Source organism: Suillus subalutaceus, assembly GCF_016647625.1.
Source record: "Suillus subalutaceus strain FC151 chromosome Unknown DFJ58scaffold_14, whole genome shotgun sequence".
NCBI lineage: Eukaryota > Fungi > Basidiomycota > Agaricomycetes > Boletales > Suillaceae > Suillus > Suillus subalutaceus.
The window spans coordinates 349,293-363,284 of NW_024540263.1; the positions used below are offsets into that span (position 1 = coordinate 349,293).

Genomic DNA, 13,992 nt, shown 5'->3' on the forward strand with positions numbered 1-13,992 from the left:
GATCCAAAGCACAGCGCGCGTCCTCGAGCTTGATATGAGTTGTCTATACCTCCCTGACGTCATGTGGATCAGCTTCGAAGACAACGCGACGGGGACGAGTCACGTCAAGTTTATTAGACAGGCGAGTGCATTGGATTTGGGGAAGCTGGGGGATGCGCATGGGTTGTATTGGGATGTATGTGTCTCCTTTCGGATGCTCAACAAACTAATCTCATCAATAAAACCAACGTATCTTACCACAAACGCGCAGGTCATCCACGACGTCATCTCCGTATCCGAAGCCAACACTGCCCTCGACACCCTAATGCACAAAAAGCCCATCTACTTACTCCTTCCCCCAACTCATATTCCTAGGCGGGATGTGTAGCAGCAGCATTTGCAGCGTTAGCTTCAACGGGAGTTTTTATCGACTCCCTTGTTCTCCTTCCCCCTCGGTGCGCTCCTCGTCACCATCCAGCTCCTCAGCGTGCGCAACGAGCTGTATGGGAACGTGTTTGAGATAACGGTTGCCACGCTTCTAAGCTTTGTGAGCGCTGCGCTTGCTAGTACGCAGAGGATTTGTTATGAGGCTGTTGCTAGTAGTAGTGTGGTTTTGATTTTACCTGTGAGTTTTGACGTCCCTCGTCTCTCCTTCCTTACCCGGCTTCGCATCGCATCCCACCGCTGACAGACCCCTCAGGGCTTCATAGTCCTAAACGGCTCCCTCGAAATCTCCTCCCGCTCCCTAATAGCAGGCTCAGTCCGTCTCTGCTACGCCCTCATGTACAGCCTCTTCCTCGGTTTCGGGCTGGCCATCGGAGCTGAGCTCTACCAAGCAATGCTCGGCAAACCCCTAGTAGGAGGCATGGATTCCATGTGTGCCTTGAGCCACGATTCCACAGGCGGATGGTGGCAGCGCACCCCGAGTATGTGGTGGGCGTTCCTGAGTGTGCCGTGTTATAGTCTGTTTTTGAGTTTGAGGTTTGGGGCTGTTATTGGGAGGAGGGAGTTGGTGAGTTTTTGGTTTGGTTTGGTTTGGTTTGGTTTTGGTCCCGTTCCACACGCCAAACCTCTTTTGAGCTGATACTGATTCAGACACCTACTAGTTCCTCCTAGTCGCCATCTCATGCATAGGATGGGTGACGAACCATTTCGTTGGCATCAAGTTCCCGAACCAGAGCGATATATCAGCTGCTGTTGGGGCGTTTGCTGTAGGGTTGGTGTCGAATCTCTATGGGAGGTTTTTTGAGGGGAATGCGTTTGTCGTTATGGTGCGTTCTCTTTTTCTTGTGTTTCTCGCATCAAGGAATTTACAAAACTCTCACCACGCGCATCAAACTCGCATCACAACACAAACGCACACTCGCAGATCACAGGCATACTCTTCCAACTCCCTTCAGGCCTAGGCAACGGCGGACTGTTCAACTTCGTCGTTGATCAAACCTCAGGGTCGAGTTCCTCCTATTCAAGCGGGTTCAACACCGCGCTCCAGTTGATCAGCACGAGTGTTGGGTTGACTGTGGGTCTTGGAATCAGTTTGGTGCTCGTTCATCCTGTTCAGAGCAGGAGGAGGGCTGCGGGGGTGTTTAGTTTGTAGGAGGACGTTGGTGCTGGTATGCGTTCCCGCCCCCTGCATTGCATTGCTTTACATTCGTACGTATGCCCGCATTGTTCTTACTCGAAGTGCATATCGCATTTAATAAGATCTGAAAGATAGATATCGATGCCCAGGTACATCTATCCTCCCCAACTCATCCCTTAATTCTTTTACATTCAGATGCTCATCTGATTACTAGCATGGACTTGGTCATCGTTTATGTTTACGTTTTCCTCCACGGACATCGTCTTCATTTTCATACACTCGTTTGTCTATCTGCACGTTCATTTTCATTTTGGTCGTTCATCCATGACACAATCGCACGCAATACACATGGTCTCCGTTTTTCATGTCCTCGCTCGTTTGTTTGGGCACATTTACTCATTAGCAATGTATGTGTACACCACAATTCGTTGGTGAGCTACGTTGGTGGGTGGTAGGTAGACTCGTGAGTACCGTCTATGCGGGCCGTCGCAGAATAGGGGCCAATTGCGTGAGGACGGTTTGAATCACTCGAACGAGTGACTGCACGACGTAAAACACTGACATGATTAGGATGCAGGCGATGTAGGCATGGGAAAGTGTCAGGCGTACGTAGCCTACAAAATGTCACAAAGCAACTTCGAGTCAGTTCGGTAAGACGGCGCAAAAAGTTGACACGAGATATCATTGTCCTGAAAGTTGTATCATCCATGTCGGGGCTAGTATGTGATCCAAATGAACTATATATGGGTGCAAGTGAAATCTAGTGAGCTGCACCGCTGAGTTTAGAGCAGATCATGATAACTTGACCTGTCAACGTTTGAATTGTATGGATTCCCGAATTGGAAGTTCGGAAAAGGCTTCGTCTTCAGGCAAAACATGCAGAGTCTCGTGCATTCTGGGAATGGATCCCTCTCCTCTCCTATGGGAACTTCACGGGGTTTGGAGCTACTTCCCTTTCCATCGATGACACCGGTGTGTCTGGTACTCACATGGCAAAGGCGAAAAGTGCCAGGAGCATGACCTGTGCGAGGATCGAGGAAATCAGAGTGGCGCATAAGGAGGACTTTGATCCTGCACCCCAAACGCAAAAGAGTATCGGTATTCAACTGGTGGACCCCCGTAAGCGAGATGCTGGCATAAGCTCGGGGAAAAACTACGTTTCACCCATGTCTATTGTGCGACCATCATCAACAGACACAGTGAAGTTGTGATTCGGAATCGTGCGTGACATGGTAAAAAAGGTGGGAGTGATGGTCTGGAGTAGGTAAGTAATTGTTCATCCTGATACGACGCATCAGCTTGAAAGAACTGCAGAGAATACGAAACAGACCTTCACAACTGCCAGGAGCCATGGCTCAGGCCAGCCATCATCTCTCTGAGATCTATAAGGATCAAATACCTACCGATTGGGTTTGTATTCCTCATATACATGTGTCCTGTTGTAGATGCATCATCATTTGAGGCGATCACAAGCTTGAAAACTTGGAGCTAGAGCCTGGATTGGCTTCCACGTGTGGGCGCTTGTGTATCCGGGATTCCGGTTGCTATAAATGGCAGGGTCTTTGCGAAAGGAGTCTGAACTTGAAGACGCGGCGCCTTTACAACTACAACTCAAGGATTCCTGCATTGTGCACACACTATGTCAGTTAAACTTGTCTTCCTAAGATAGAGCCCAGCTTAAAACATATTCAAATCATTAAGTACCATGCCCGCCACACGGAATGCACGCAAGAAAAATAAATTTGAACCATCTTCAAGTCAAGCCTCCAGGAAACAGCCTCACAAGCGCGTCAACTTGCAGGTACGACCTGGCGAGAAAGTCCATGATAAACAAGTTGCTATGTCCGCGGATGATGCCTACAAGTTATCAAAGCTGGCTGACGCACAGACCCCTATATCGCCAGTACCGGTGACGCAGCTGACTCCTTTAACATCTTCTTCTTCTTCGTCTCCTTCCATGGCACCTACAGCAAAGCCTTTGAAAGGCCGTAAGAGATTCAGTGCTGATCTCCACGAGCTGCATACGAGCTGCCCATCTGACCTTGATTGGGGAACATGGTCTGCGCAAAGTAAGTGTGGCTTAGCGCCTTCGATACTCGGTACCATTAACATCGGTGTTCTTAGGTTTCAGAGCAGGAGATGATGATGGCTCGGTAGAGTTTGACCTCATAGAATCTAGAGATCGGACAAGGATAGTGATGCATCTCCTATGTTCAGGTTAGTCGTTATCGAGAGGGGAAGTGTCATCGGTACTGATCGTCATCCATATCTAAGATACTTCCGAGTACCCCAACACTCACTCATTCTTCTGCCATTCACCAGAACCTGGGAGTTATGGGGAGCAGGTGAAGGAGATTTGTGACGGGGGTACTCAACGACAGTCCCAGTACGATTCACGACGTGGCAAAGCATTTCTTGATCAGTATTTCTGGTGACGATGACAGCGAAGATGACCACAATTATGATATGACCGTAGATGAGGACCTGAGTGCGTTCACCAGACCAGAGATCTGTCGCTCAGTCTTGCGCAGGTGCGCCAATTTCTACCCAGATGACTATTCACTTACACGCATCACAGAGACTTCGAAGGCACTTATGCAGCCGGTTATAACCCAGGAGCCATTTGGAGTGGCAGCAGCGAGTTCTTCTTGACAATCTCTGTCCCTGTGGTGGAATTAACTGATAAAATTCCCGCTCACGTCCTAATGTCTTGGGATAGCCAATTCCTACGTCCTCGCCAGCATCTCGTGCTCGTCATCTCTGGTTTCTGGGGTGTCTACCCGCCTGTTCAGAGTGATGGGACACTCTCCCCTGCTGCAATCCATTCTTCCACTTCGTTGAAATTCTACGTCGGCCTTTCTCGACAGTACAAGCCGTCAAAAGAACACGTTGTCGCTTCGCTCCGCCGATACGGTCTCCAGTCCGACCAGCAGAACGGGGCCGAAGATGGAGTGGACGAAGAGTACATCGATGTTGACAAGGAGTCCGAAATGGGGTCGGCAGAGGATGACAGCACCTTTGACAAATTTAGTTTGAGCAGCTCGCTTGAATCGTTACTTGATGAGCACTTTCTTCAACTACTCCGAGTTCGACGACAGTTCAAACTTGGATGGGCCGCAGCTGAAGAACTGCACTGGAGATCGCAGGAACTTCAGACATCGCACGTAATTCTTGTCAAGGAGATGCAGGAGGTGCGTCTTAGATCGACATAAGTAATTGTCATCTATTCATCTTTTTTCTATTTCTAGGAACTTCGTCAAGCTGAGGAGGAGGAGCGACGTCTGGCTGGCTCTCGCTACTTACCGCATGATCCCTTGGAAACCCAAGATGGTCACATCAACTTACTCGAGACTGCTTTTGCGTACCTTCTCCGTCGATTCACAGTCAGTACCATCGAGATGGTCACTCTGACTTGCACTGATTTAAGAGCAGCTATGCAATCGTTATTGTGTCGTTTGTCACAAGAAACTCGATACCGTGTTCGAGGCGCTAAAGCCTTATGTTTGCAACTCTGGTTTGTGTGCATACCAATACTATAGCCTCAACTTTGGGCCCTCCCTAGAGGTTAGCGACTTTTCGCTTGAATCATCATTATTATCTGCTTATTAACTCATTCAGTATGATATATGCAAGAATACCGAGATGGTAGATCTCCTGGTTTCCCTCGCTTATGTTGCTGCCGCAGAACAAGTTCTCGATGAGCCCCTTCCGCGTGGCTTATTATTGAAGGTTCCAGACCCCGTCTATCAAAATCCCATGCGTGACTTCGATAGCTTGGCTGTCAACGAAATGCGTACTGCAATCGTGCAACTCATCAACACACTGCCTCCGGTTCGAATATCTTTCTTCATTGCTGACGCTAATGTTCAAGTAAATGCAGATTCGGGACATGAAGAAACACCTTGAAAAGAAAGTCGTCGTAGGGACTAACAAGCCGAAGTTGAAGGACATGGACCCCAGTATCTTGCCCGCCGCATGGTCCATCTTGCGTTGGTACGTTTCATGCCTTTGAGTCATTGACCTAATTTAAACCCCACTAGGTGTGTTGCCTCTTGCACGGCACACCTACAAGAGTTAACTGAAGAGGAAGATCAAGTGCAGAACATAGGTACATGCGATTCGCTTGCTTCCAGTTCATTTGTTTATTCGGTGACGGTATAGGCTCGCAGTGGCGACAATTCCGCTTCATGGTCGGTGCCCCTGATAAAGAAGCGAAGTTCAAATATGCCTTGGAACAGGAAACATGTGGAGATTCTAATGCGAAGAATTACCCCACTCTCTATGTATGTTTCTTGGTACTTTCGTCAGTTGCGGTTTTTTTGATGCGGCATATTAGGCTTTCCATGGGTCACCCTTGAGGAACTGGCATTCCGTAAGTCATTCGAGATGTCTTCGAAAGATACCACTGAGATATTTCGATAGATCATACGGCACGGACTGTGGTATAAGACCGTAGCAAATGGTCGTGCATACGGAGATGGCAAGCAGACTATCTTGTAATCGTCAATGATCTATCTTATTCTGTTCAGGTGTCTACTTCGCCAAAGACGGCGTGATCTCGATGGGATCCTATGCTACGGGCGGCTTGCAGTCTTGGAAGAATAGCACGATCGCCCCTTCAGCCTGCGTAGCTCTCGCGGAGATCATCAATCTCCCGCAAAAATTTACCTCATATAACCCGTATTACGTGGTCAAGCAAACGGAATGGATTATGTGGTAAGAGTCATACTTCAGTTCGGTCATCAAGGGCTGACGGTCTGCTTGTAGTCGATACTTGCTAGTCAACACATTCGATAACTTACACTCTAATAGTATGTTTACCAGCATCGATACCACCACCCCCACCCCCACCAAGCCAAAGGTCCGAAATGTTCCTTTTATCAAACACGATCCAAATCGTCGTCCCCTACTCTCGAATGCCCAAGTTGAGATCCCACAGCCTTCTTACAAGCTTGAGAAACTTCTCGGACTTTGCCAGGACGCATATGTCCCTCTTAACCTCGATGAGGATGACAGTGCTGTGTTTAACGCACCCGATGAAGAGGAAGTGAAGCCGAAGAGCATCGGAACACACGTCAACGGAAAACCAAAGCAGGATTGGGTACATGATGCGAGTTGGGTGGAGAAGAATATCAACCTCTTGTTGCCTCCGCCTGCTGATTCGACCCCGGGAGCGACGATGGCGCTACAGAAAGAGTTCAGGGCGATGATGAAAGAACAGGGGGGCGCGGAGTCACTTGCTACACTGGGATGGTACATGCCTCCCGAGTTCAACGAGAACTTGTTCCAGTGGGTGGTGGAGATGCATTCGTTTGATCCTGATCTGCCTATTGCGAAGGATTTGAAGTCAAAGTGAGTTTGGGCTGCGTCTTGTGGAATTAACTATACTGATAGATCGTCCCTCTTTCTAAAAGGGGTGTCAATTCGCTTGTTTTCGAGATACGTTTCCCGTCGACGTTCCCTCATTCTCCTCCGTTCTTCCGCCTTGTAATGCCTCGATTCCTTCCTTTCATGCAGGTACGATGTGAATTTTTCAAATGCTCGCTGTAGCTGACTTTGGTATCTAGGGCGGAGGTGGTCACATCACCGTTGGTGAGTATCGCCGAAGAGTTATTGTTACACACTGATTTACCGGTATTTATGTAGGGGGATCTATTTGTATGGATCTTCTAACTTCAGCTGGTGAGTCGCGACTGTCAATTTGACCTTGATAGCATGTACTAACGTGTATCTAGGATGGCTTCCAAGTTACAAGTGTGTATCTCGCGGGTATCATTCACGCTGATCTGACACCCCTCTATGTAGTATCGCTTCCGTACTCTTACAAATCAAGCTCGCCATCTCGAGCACCGACCCCAAACCTGCGCGGCTAGACCAAAATTGGGAGCAGTACGTTTTATCGCCTGTTAGATAGAGGATCCTAGTTCTGACTCTTAAAGACCGTATCATCCACAGGAGGCGTTGTCAGGGTATACGAGGGCAGCAGCTATCCATGGTTGGAAGGTACATTCGTCCTTTGTTTTTCATCAGGCCTTTTAACGATTGCTTTCAGGTCGCAAATCCGAGGGAAATGGAAAGACTTGTCACCCAGGGTTGAAATGGTCGTTGCATGGATGTGTGTGATCTTGGGACATTGTATTGGAAATTGTGAATGTACCGAGCTACCTTTGCCTCCCCCTGAGGATCCGAGCCTAGGACGTTATGTATAGCCTGAAAATTTAGGGCGATGATGACTCGAAGAGGACAGTCGTGCGGGAACGCACTTGTTACTTTGGAACGACACGAACTGCTTGATTTGATACAGAGGATGTGAAGACTGAACTGAGGGTCTGGGAACTGTCATTGGGATCGACGACTTGAATATCGTTGAAAGTGTCCCTTTGATGAGCAATGATTGCTGTAGTTCCTGATACTTAGGTACAGAGAATGGTCTTGAAATGGTCCCGCAGTACAAAAACATCAATCAACCAGTTCCACCGAAGAGGCCGGGCAGAACTTCACGATGTATACTCGTGCCACATTCATCACCACAACTATCTCATTCATCCATCGGAACGCATCCGCATTGTCGATAGATACATAATCTTCCCTGCTAGAGGATGCCGTCTCAGAGTGGGAGTCACTGGGGGAACTTCGACTGAATCGACTTCAAGTTCGAACAGACCGTGCTTGATGGAAGCTAGCAAGCTGGATGCATTCCGGAAGTGAAACGAGGATTGAAAATTTGCACCCGAGGTTTGACATATGGGAGAACTTCAACATGAAAGCGACATGTGCTAGTACACGATACTATCATGGATTATCTGTTGAATGGGAGCCTTTCATCGCAGATTTTGTGTGTGGACATGCCTCCATACCTTGAAACTCTTGCAGATTGTTACACAAGACGAGGATCAAAGGCAGTCTTAAGCTGTCCGCATGTATGATGCTGCCAAAGAGTACATCCAGAGATGGCTCAAGACGCAGGATATCGACACTTTGAGGCGAGAGCGCTGAATGTGCAAATTCGGACACAAAGCGCCCCCAATTTACAATGGCATTACCACGAAGAACTGATGGATGCTGATTGAATGTAATCTTCCTGAAGGACAATTGTGATAGATTAATCTTGTAGAGGTGGCTCCTGATGATGACAGGGTTATCATCTTGAATGACCGGGTTGATCAACGAAGCCAGCTCTGAGATAGATGATGTTCTACCGATCATTGATAATAGGTCTCCGGTAGAGAGGTCTCGCAAATTCTCATTACGACGCACAGATTCAACTGTGTGTGTCGTGGCAGATGGTAAGTCACCGGCAAAACGAAGTTCGTCAATTACAGCTATAATATCATGAACCACGAGTTGGAAGAGACAGGTGGTTATACTCACTTTCATCAAGCGCATACATTTGACACAAACTTTGCGCTTGACCAAGTGTGAAGCCTGATTCAAACAAGACATGAACATGAAGTGCTCGCGGATGCGACACTTCTAATGACATCTCTTCAGTTACTCGGTCAACGACTGCAGAGACCTCAAGGTCCCATTGTTGATTCTCGAAAGACATATGAGGGGATAGCAACCCGACACCAAGCGTCAATTTAAGATGTTTGGCAGCACCAAGTCCTTCCATATGAGCGACATTCCACACCTCCATATTAGGTAGGGAGTATAGAGATTTAGCATGCGAGAAAATGGAGGCACGATAGCCCAAACACACTATGACATTTGCAACTGCCGCCAACTGTTGCTCACGGTGTTTGCGCTTGGCTGCTGCTGCAACACGACGTGCTGGGGCGGATTGTAAGTGTGCTAGATTGGGATTACGGTGGGTGACAGGAAGAGGAGGAGCCTTTTTGAGTTTCAGTGAATCTGCTTGAAGCTCGAATGCAACATGCATGACTGATAAGATGAAGGTTGGATAGGGGAATCTAATTCGCTCGTTATTGGTGGTGATGTCATATTGCTGTGCCATTTGGACTCACTTACCTCGCCTTTCTTGAAGTTCCCCAATAGCACAACGTTGTTTTCCGGTAACTTTATTTGGGCCAGCAGTTGCCAGATTACATCGATTGTCCATTCAATTGCGACTCTCAGCGTTCTTCTTCCGCGTCGCGAAGCACGACAATGACGACGACAACCCAACTTTGAGCGTCGCTGCGTCCCTAATCGTTGGCCAGTATCTGGGTTCCAGCGTCGCATGGTGCCATGTTCTGATCCCCTTACTATCTCCAGGGCATTGCGAGTGAATCATTGCATCATGCCCCGAAGTTCCACGGGTCACCGACCGAGCTGCCCTTCCTGATGTTCCACGGCTGTAGCCTGCCCTAGCCTGCCGCATCTGCGCTTCTGCTCACGAGCATTGATTCATCCGGAGACATTGCAATTAAGGACGCTGCTCCTCCGTCATTATTCCGTGGCCTTCCCACTGACTCTCCGTCTTGTGACCACTGGCGAATTGAACCATCATTCGATGCGCTTATTATAATGCAACTGTGCCCAAGCAGGCAAGATTCCACATACTTTGGGAACCACCCTCAATAATGCACTCCGGCGTCAAGCTCCTGGTGGAGTCAGTGGACGTTCAGGTGTTAGATTCTCCCACGCCTTGGTCCAAGTGCTGTGATTGACAAAGTAGGACTGACCGAGTAGTGAGAAGTGCCATTCATATCCAGGCATGAGACTCCCAGAATGATCTATTCTCAATGATGAGTTCCTCGCTTCTAAATGCATTCTATCACCCACCCCCTTAAACAGTCACCATTGAGGAAACACTTCATTCCCGCCTGCTTCTCATTGAGTAAATCAGCCACAACACGGCCACTCACCTTCCCACTCAGGTGCATAATTACGCGCCATCCACGAAGCCCATCTCATCAATGGGTTCATCTGGGTCCTGAGTGGTCCTGAACGACCACAGGAGGAGTGCGGCATTGATGAAGTTCGAACGATCCGCTATGTGCCACCCGGGGCAAATTCTGCAGGTAGTTCTTTAGCATGGTTTCTACTTGCCGCGAATCTTGACAACGCGCGCGGGTACCGGGATCTCCACGAGAATGCTTACAAGTTTGGTTTTGTCTGATACTTGTCTTGGACAGGAAGCAGACCACCTTTCTTGCAAGAGGTTCGTGATCCGCAGTAACAACTTCTCACCATGGTGAGTTGCCTCCTCACGTTCCCGTGCTTGATAAGTTGACACACACCGTTTGCCCATTAAACAGCCCGCCGCCGAGTCTGTAGTACATCCTTATCCCCGTTCTGACGTGTGTCATGTCTTCTGAATTCACTTTAGATCTTGAAGTCGGGGCGGTCAATCAAAACGTTTCTTCAACATCTACGATGACTCATCTTGGCAGATGTGGAAGAAACGTTTGGATTCAAACGTCCTGAAAGAAAGGTTTACCGAACCATCGCAGACACCCTCTCGTCTATCACCAAACTCAAAATTGTCGTTAATTTGCCAAATGACGATGACGACGACAACGACTTCGATCCCTACGAGTTCTGGTCAATCACCAATGATACTTCTATCCTCGCACTCACATCTGGTTCTAACAGTGCCAGTGATCGAATGCCATTCGAGCTTGAGTCACGAATACTACGATATTGGGATGGTTCTTGGAAGGCAGAGCTCAAAGCGGTGACTCACACCATCAGCGCCAGGTTGATGATTTGTCAGCATGTTCGGCAGTACCCATGGCAAGTTCCGTCCGTCCTGTCCGTCCTGTCCCATCTGTCCGCATCGTCCGACAAACGATCATCACGCTGAAACATGCTGCTGATAAGTATTAGTAGAACGGCCAACAGCTGCATAATTGTAATCCGGGACGCATATTTCTACTCAGGCTAGTACTACTACTATCCATGTTAGGATAGGATGGATTGCAAGCACGTAGCAGTATTCTGAACGGCAGCCTCTGATTGCGAGTTATCCCATGCTCTCATCATCGACATCCACTTCTCAAACCATTCCCAGAATGGAGTTGACAACTTCCCTCTATTCCCGTAGAGTTCCTTCCAAAGATCGTCCAAAAAGTCCTGCAGTTTGGAGACAATCATCAGGAAAGCGGCGCGCGGTGCTCGTTGTTTCCGTCTCTCGTCAAATAACAAATGTTGGACTGTTGAGCGGAGAGTACCGAGGGACTTCTCTACCGCACTGCTAGGCATTAGGACAGACTATCAGCATTTCGCAGGAATGAGCACACACTTTGGGTTGCTTGTTTGTAATACTTGTAATGCGTCGCTGATCATCTTGATATCTTCGACGAGAACATTATACGTGTGATTAACTACCGCGTTTTCTGTTTCCTTGGAATCCCACTGAGGTACGATATGGCTTGTGTCGAAAATGTCATTTAAAATGACGGATACAGCAGCCTGAGCCTATGAATGAGAAACAGTAACATGTGTCACTTTTCGCGTACCTCGGCAGCTTTCGCAGGATTCCGCGAGCGACGCAAACCGACTGCCAAACTCGCCTGTATATCTGGAGAAAAGTCAATCTTAACCGTGATGACGGTCGTCGAGTATACTAGCCTAGAGGTAATGCATCGCCCGGAGAGAAGTCTCTGCGGCTCAAAACTAACCGAGGCTTTGAGCCGTCTGTCTTGCTCGACCTCGAGTGCATTTCCATTGTAGTCAAGTATATAGCCCTGAAAGGGACGTAGAGAGCGAGATTGACATCTACAAACTCGAGAGCTTCGTTCGTCGTCCTGCGATTCTGGGGGATTTCTGACCAACACCCTTGGATGAACTGCCACTGCTCCCGAGTGATGGACTTGTTCGAATCAGAAGGTGATGCTGGGGCGACTCCTAGAAGCAACTCGACGAGCACATCACTGTCCTTCAAGGTGGAATATGGTAGAGAGCCCGAAAGGACCTGCGTAATTTATTGACAAAGCGCGTATTTGCGTGGTGACAGACTTACAAGGTAAATGATACTGCCCAGCGAATACCTATCACTGGATATACTTGGCCAGGGCACTTCTCCGCGACTGGACTTTTTGAAAAGCTCGGGGGCAGCGAACCGTGTAGCGCCAGATGTTGACAGGCGAAAGTATGACATGCCTAAGATTTCTGGGACTAGCACACTGAGACCGGGGTCCGCCAGACTGGCTCTGCCAAGGGCATCTACCAGCACGTTATTCTTCAGATATATGTTAGATTGATTTGCGAGATTAATGAGAATTATCCTTACGCCAGAAAGGTTTCCATGAACAATGCCATGAGAGTGCACTGCGGAGAGGAAGCATAGCTCAAGATCACGTCAAATATTGAACGGAAACGACTGAACGTACAATAGTGAAGTCCCGAGACGATGTTTTCAAGCTATTGTTCGGCAGGGGCAAGCAGGAGGTCTTAGTCAAGGTAGTAATGCAATGAGAAACCGACACAAACGAGTTTGAATTTATCTTGTACAGTTAATGTTGCATGTTTGCATGATAAATAAGTCGAGAGGGTTCCGTTTTCTTTCCAAGGATGGACTATTGATACTATTGGGGCCGAAGTCCATGACAATGCCATATAAAGGAAGTATATTTTCATGTTCGAGCTTCGCCCAGGCATGGATTTGCTGTGACCATCTCTATCATATCATGGTTTATATCGAGGCTTCTGAGATATAAACATCGGTACGTGCTTTGTGTGTTTTGGCGAGTTCACCCTGGTTTGTGCTCTCGATCCGGAACGTCTTCACTGCAACCTGTACCAGCCAGATGAGTCTCAAAACAGCTCCGTGTAAGCCAAAACGAACCTTCGTGGAGCCGGTGTCCTTGAACCATGTACATTTCCAAACATCCGTGATACCTCCTGATGTTGTCAGAACGCTTGTGTCTGCGACGACATCGCCTGATAAGTCAGCCACATGTCTTTCGTTGTTAGCTGAACCAGAATATCTATAGCACCGTACGTTGCTGGACGACGACGAAGTAAGTAGAGGAGCTACTGGTGGAGCATAAAATACGAGGCCACTCATGCTGTCAGTTTGGAGCGGAATTAGCGTGCCTCCAGCACTTTAAAGGAGACGTGAGAGCCCCCAGCCCTAGTTCATGAGGTGATCCGTTGACCACGCGTGAGCGCCAATACATGGATATGTCACATGTCGGGAGATGCGGATGGCAGACACCTGCCTTGTCAGCCAACATTCATACATGCTTTAACCTCGAGCCTTGGTGTGAAGGAAGCAAATAATATCAAACTTTCCGAACACGACTTCTGCGCTCACCTTGCTCATTTGCACCTTATGATCCCACAAGTTGTCTGGCCAGACAAGTACAAGACAAATCTGTCAACTATTGCTTTGGCGTTTTAATTGTTGCCATGGGGTGTTTTGGGGTCTTAGCTGAGTTTAAATTTCAAATACGTGATGATGCTGACCGCCTCCATCACAACCAGCCCTATTTCCACTACTACTGCTACATACCTCCCGCCATTCCTTTCTTTTGACCGCG

The 13,992-nt window shown here is 48.2% G+C and overlaps 4 protein-coding genes across 4 annotated transcripts; 2 read left to right on the forward strand and 2 right to left on the reverse strand.

Annotated features, from left to right (window-relative positions):
- Nucleotides 1–61: 61 nt before the first annotated feature.
- DFJ58DRAFT_767444 (DUF1212-domain-containing protein) lies at nucleotides 62–2,000 on the forward strand (the record flags this gene model as incomplete). The annotated part of the gene is made up of 6 exons (XM_041388860.1): nucleotides 62–165; nucleotides 317–383; nucleotides 458–604; nucleotides 680–991; nucleotides 1,086–1,250; nucleotides 1,349–2,000. 6 exons carry the CDS (start codon nucleotides 62–64, stop codon nucleotides 1,574–1,576), a joined length of 1,023 nt encoding a protein of 340 aa, XP_041248335.1. The 3' UTR covers nucleotides 1,577–2,000.
- Nucleotides 2,001–3,266: 1,266 nt separating this feature from the next.
- DFJ58DRAFT_858928 (uncharacterized protein) lies at nucleotides 3,267–7,806 on the forward strand (the record flags this gene model as incomplete). Its single annotated transcript, XM_041393984.1, has 22 exons — nucleotides 3,267–3,630; nucleotides 3,686–3,778; nucleotides 3,836–3,947; nucleotides 4,006–4,092; nucleotides 4,140–4,752; nucleotides 4,810–4,944; nucleotides 4,994–5,125; nucleotides 5,180–5,392; nucleotides 5,442–5,554; nucleotides 5,602–5,669; nucleotides 5,723–5,844; nucleotides 5,898–5,933; nucleotides 5,984–6,026; nucleotides 6,091–6,277; nucleotides 6,329–6,913; nucleotides 6,976–7,078; nucleotides 7,129–7,153; nucleotides 7,208–7,243; nucleotides 7,297–7,315; nucleotides 7,367–7,450; nucleotides 7,501–7,564; nucleotides 7,614–7,806. The coding sequence occupies 22 exons, from the start codon at nucleotides 3,267–3,269 to the stop codon at nucleotides 7,656–7,658; spliced, it is 3,279 nt and encodes a 1,092-aa protein (XP_041248336.1). The 3' UTR covers nucleotides 7,659–7,806.
- A 505-nt stretch (nucleotides 7,807–8,311) lies between these two features.
- DFJ58DRAFT_99606 (uncharacterized protein) lies at nucleotides 8,312–9,924 on the reverse strand. Its single transcript, XM_041395672.1, has 4 exons — nucleotides 9,529–9,924; nucleotides 8,933–9,474; nucleotides 8,419–8,826; nucleotides 8,312–8,364 (listed from the first exon to the last, which is right to left on the reverse strand). The coding sequence occupies exons 1-4, from the start codon at nucleotides 9,621–9,623 to the stop codon at nucleotides 8,354–8,356; spliced, it is 1,056 nt and encodes a 351-aa protein (XP_041248337.1). The 5' UTR covers nucleotides 9,624–9,924; the 3' UTR covers nucleotides 8,312–8,353.
- Nucleotides 9,925–11,325: 1,401 nt separating this feature from the next.
- DFJ58DRAFT_767473 (kinase-like domain-containing protein) lies at nucleotides 11,326–13,874 on the reverse strand. Its single transcript, XM_041388861.1, has 10 exons — nucleotides 13,672–13,874; nucleotides 13,296–13,455; nucleotides 13,178–13,244; nucleotides 12,931–13,035; nucleotides 12,741–12,778; nucleotides 12,471–12,689; nucleotides 12,076–12,422; nucleotides 11,968–12,016; nucleotides 11,751–11,920; nucleotides 11,326–11,699 (listed from the first exon to the last, which is right to left on the reverse strand). Exons 1-10 carry the CDS (start codon nucleotides 13,692–13,694, stop codon nucleotides 11,411–11,413), a joined length of 1,467 nt encoding a protein of 488 aa, XP_041248338.1. The 5' UTR covers nucleotides 13,695–13,874; the 3' UTR covers nucleotides 11,326–11,410.
- Between the last annotated feature and the right edge of the window lie 118 nt (nucleotides 13,875–13,992).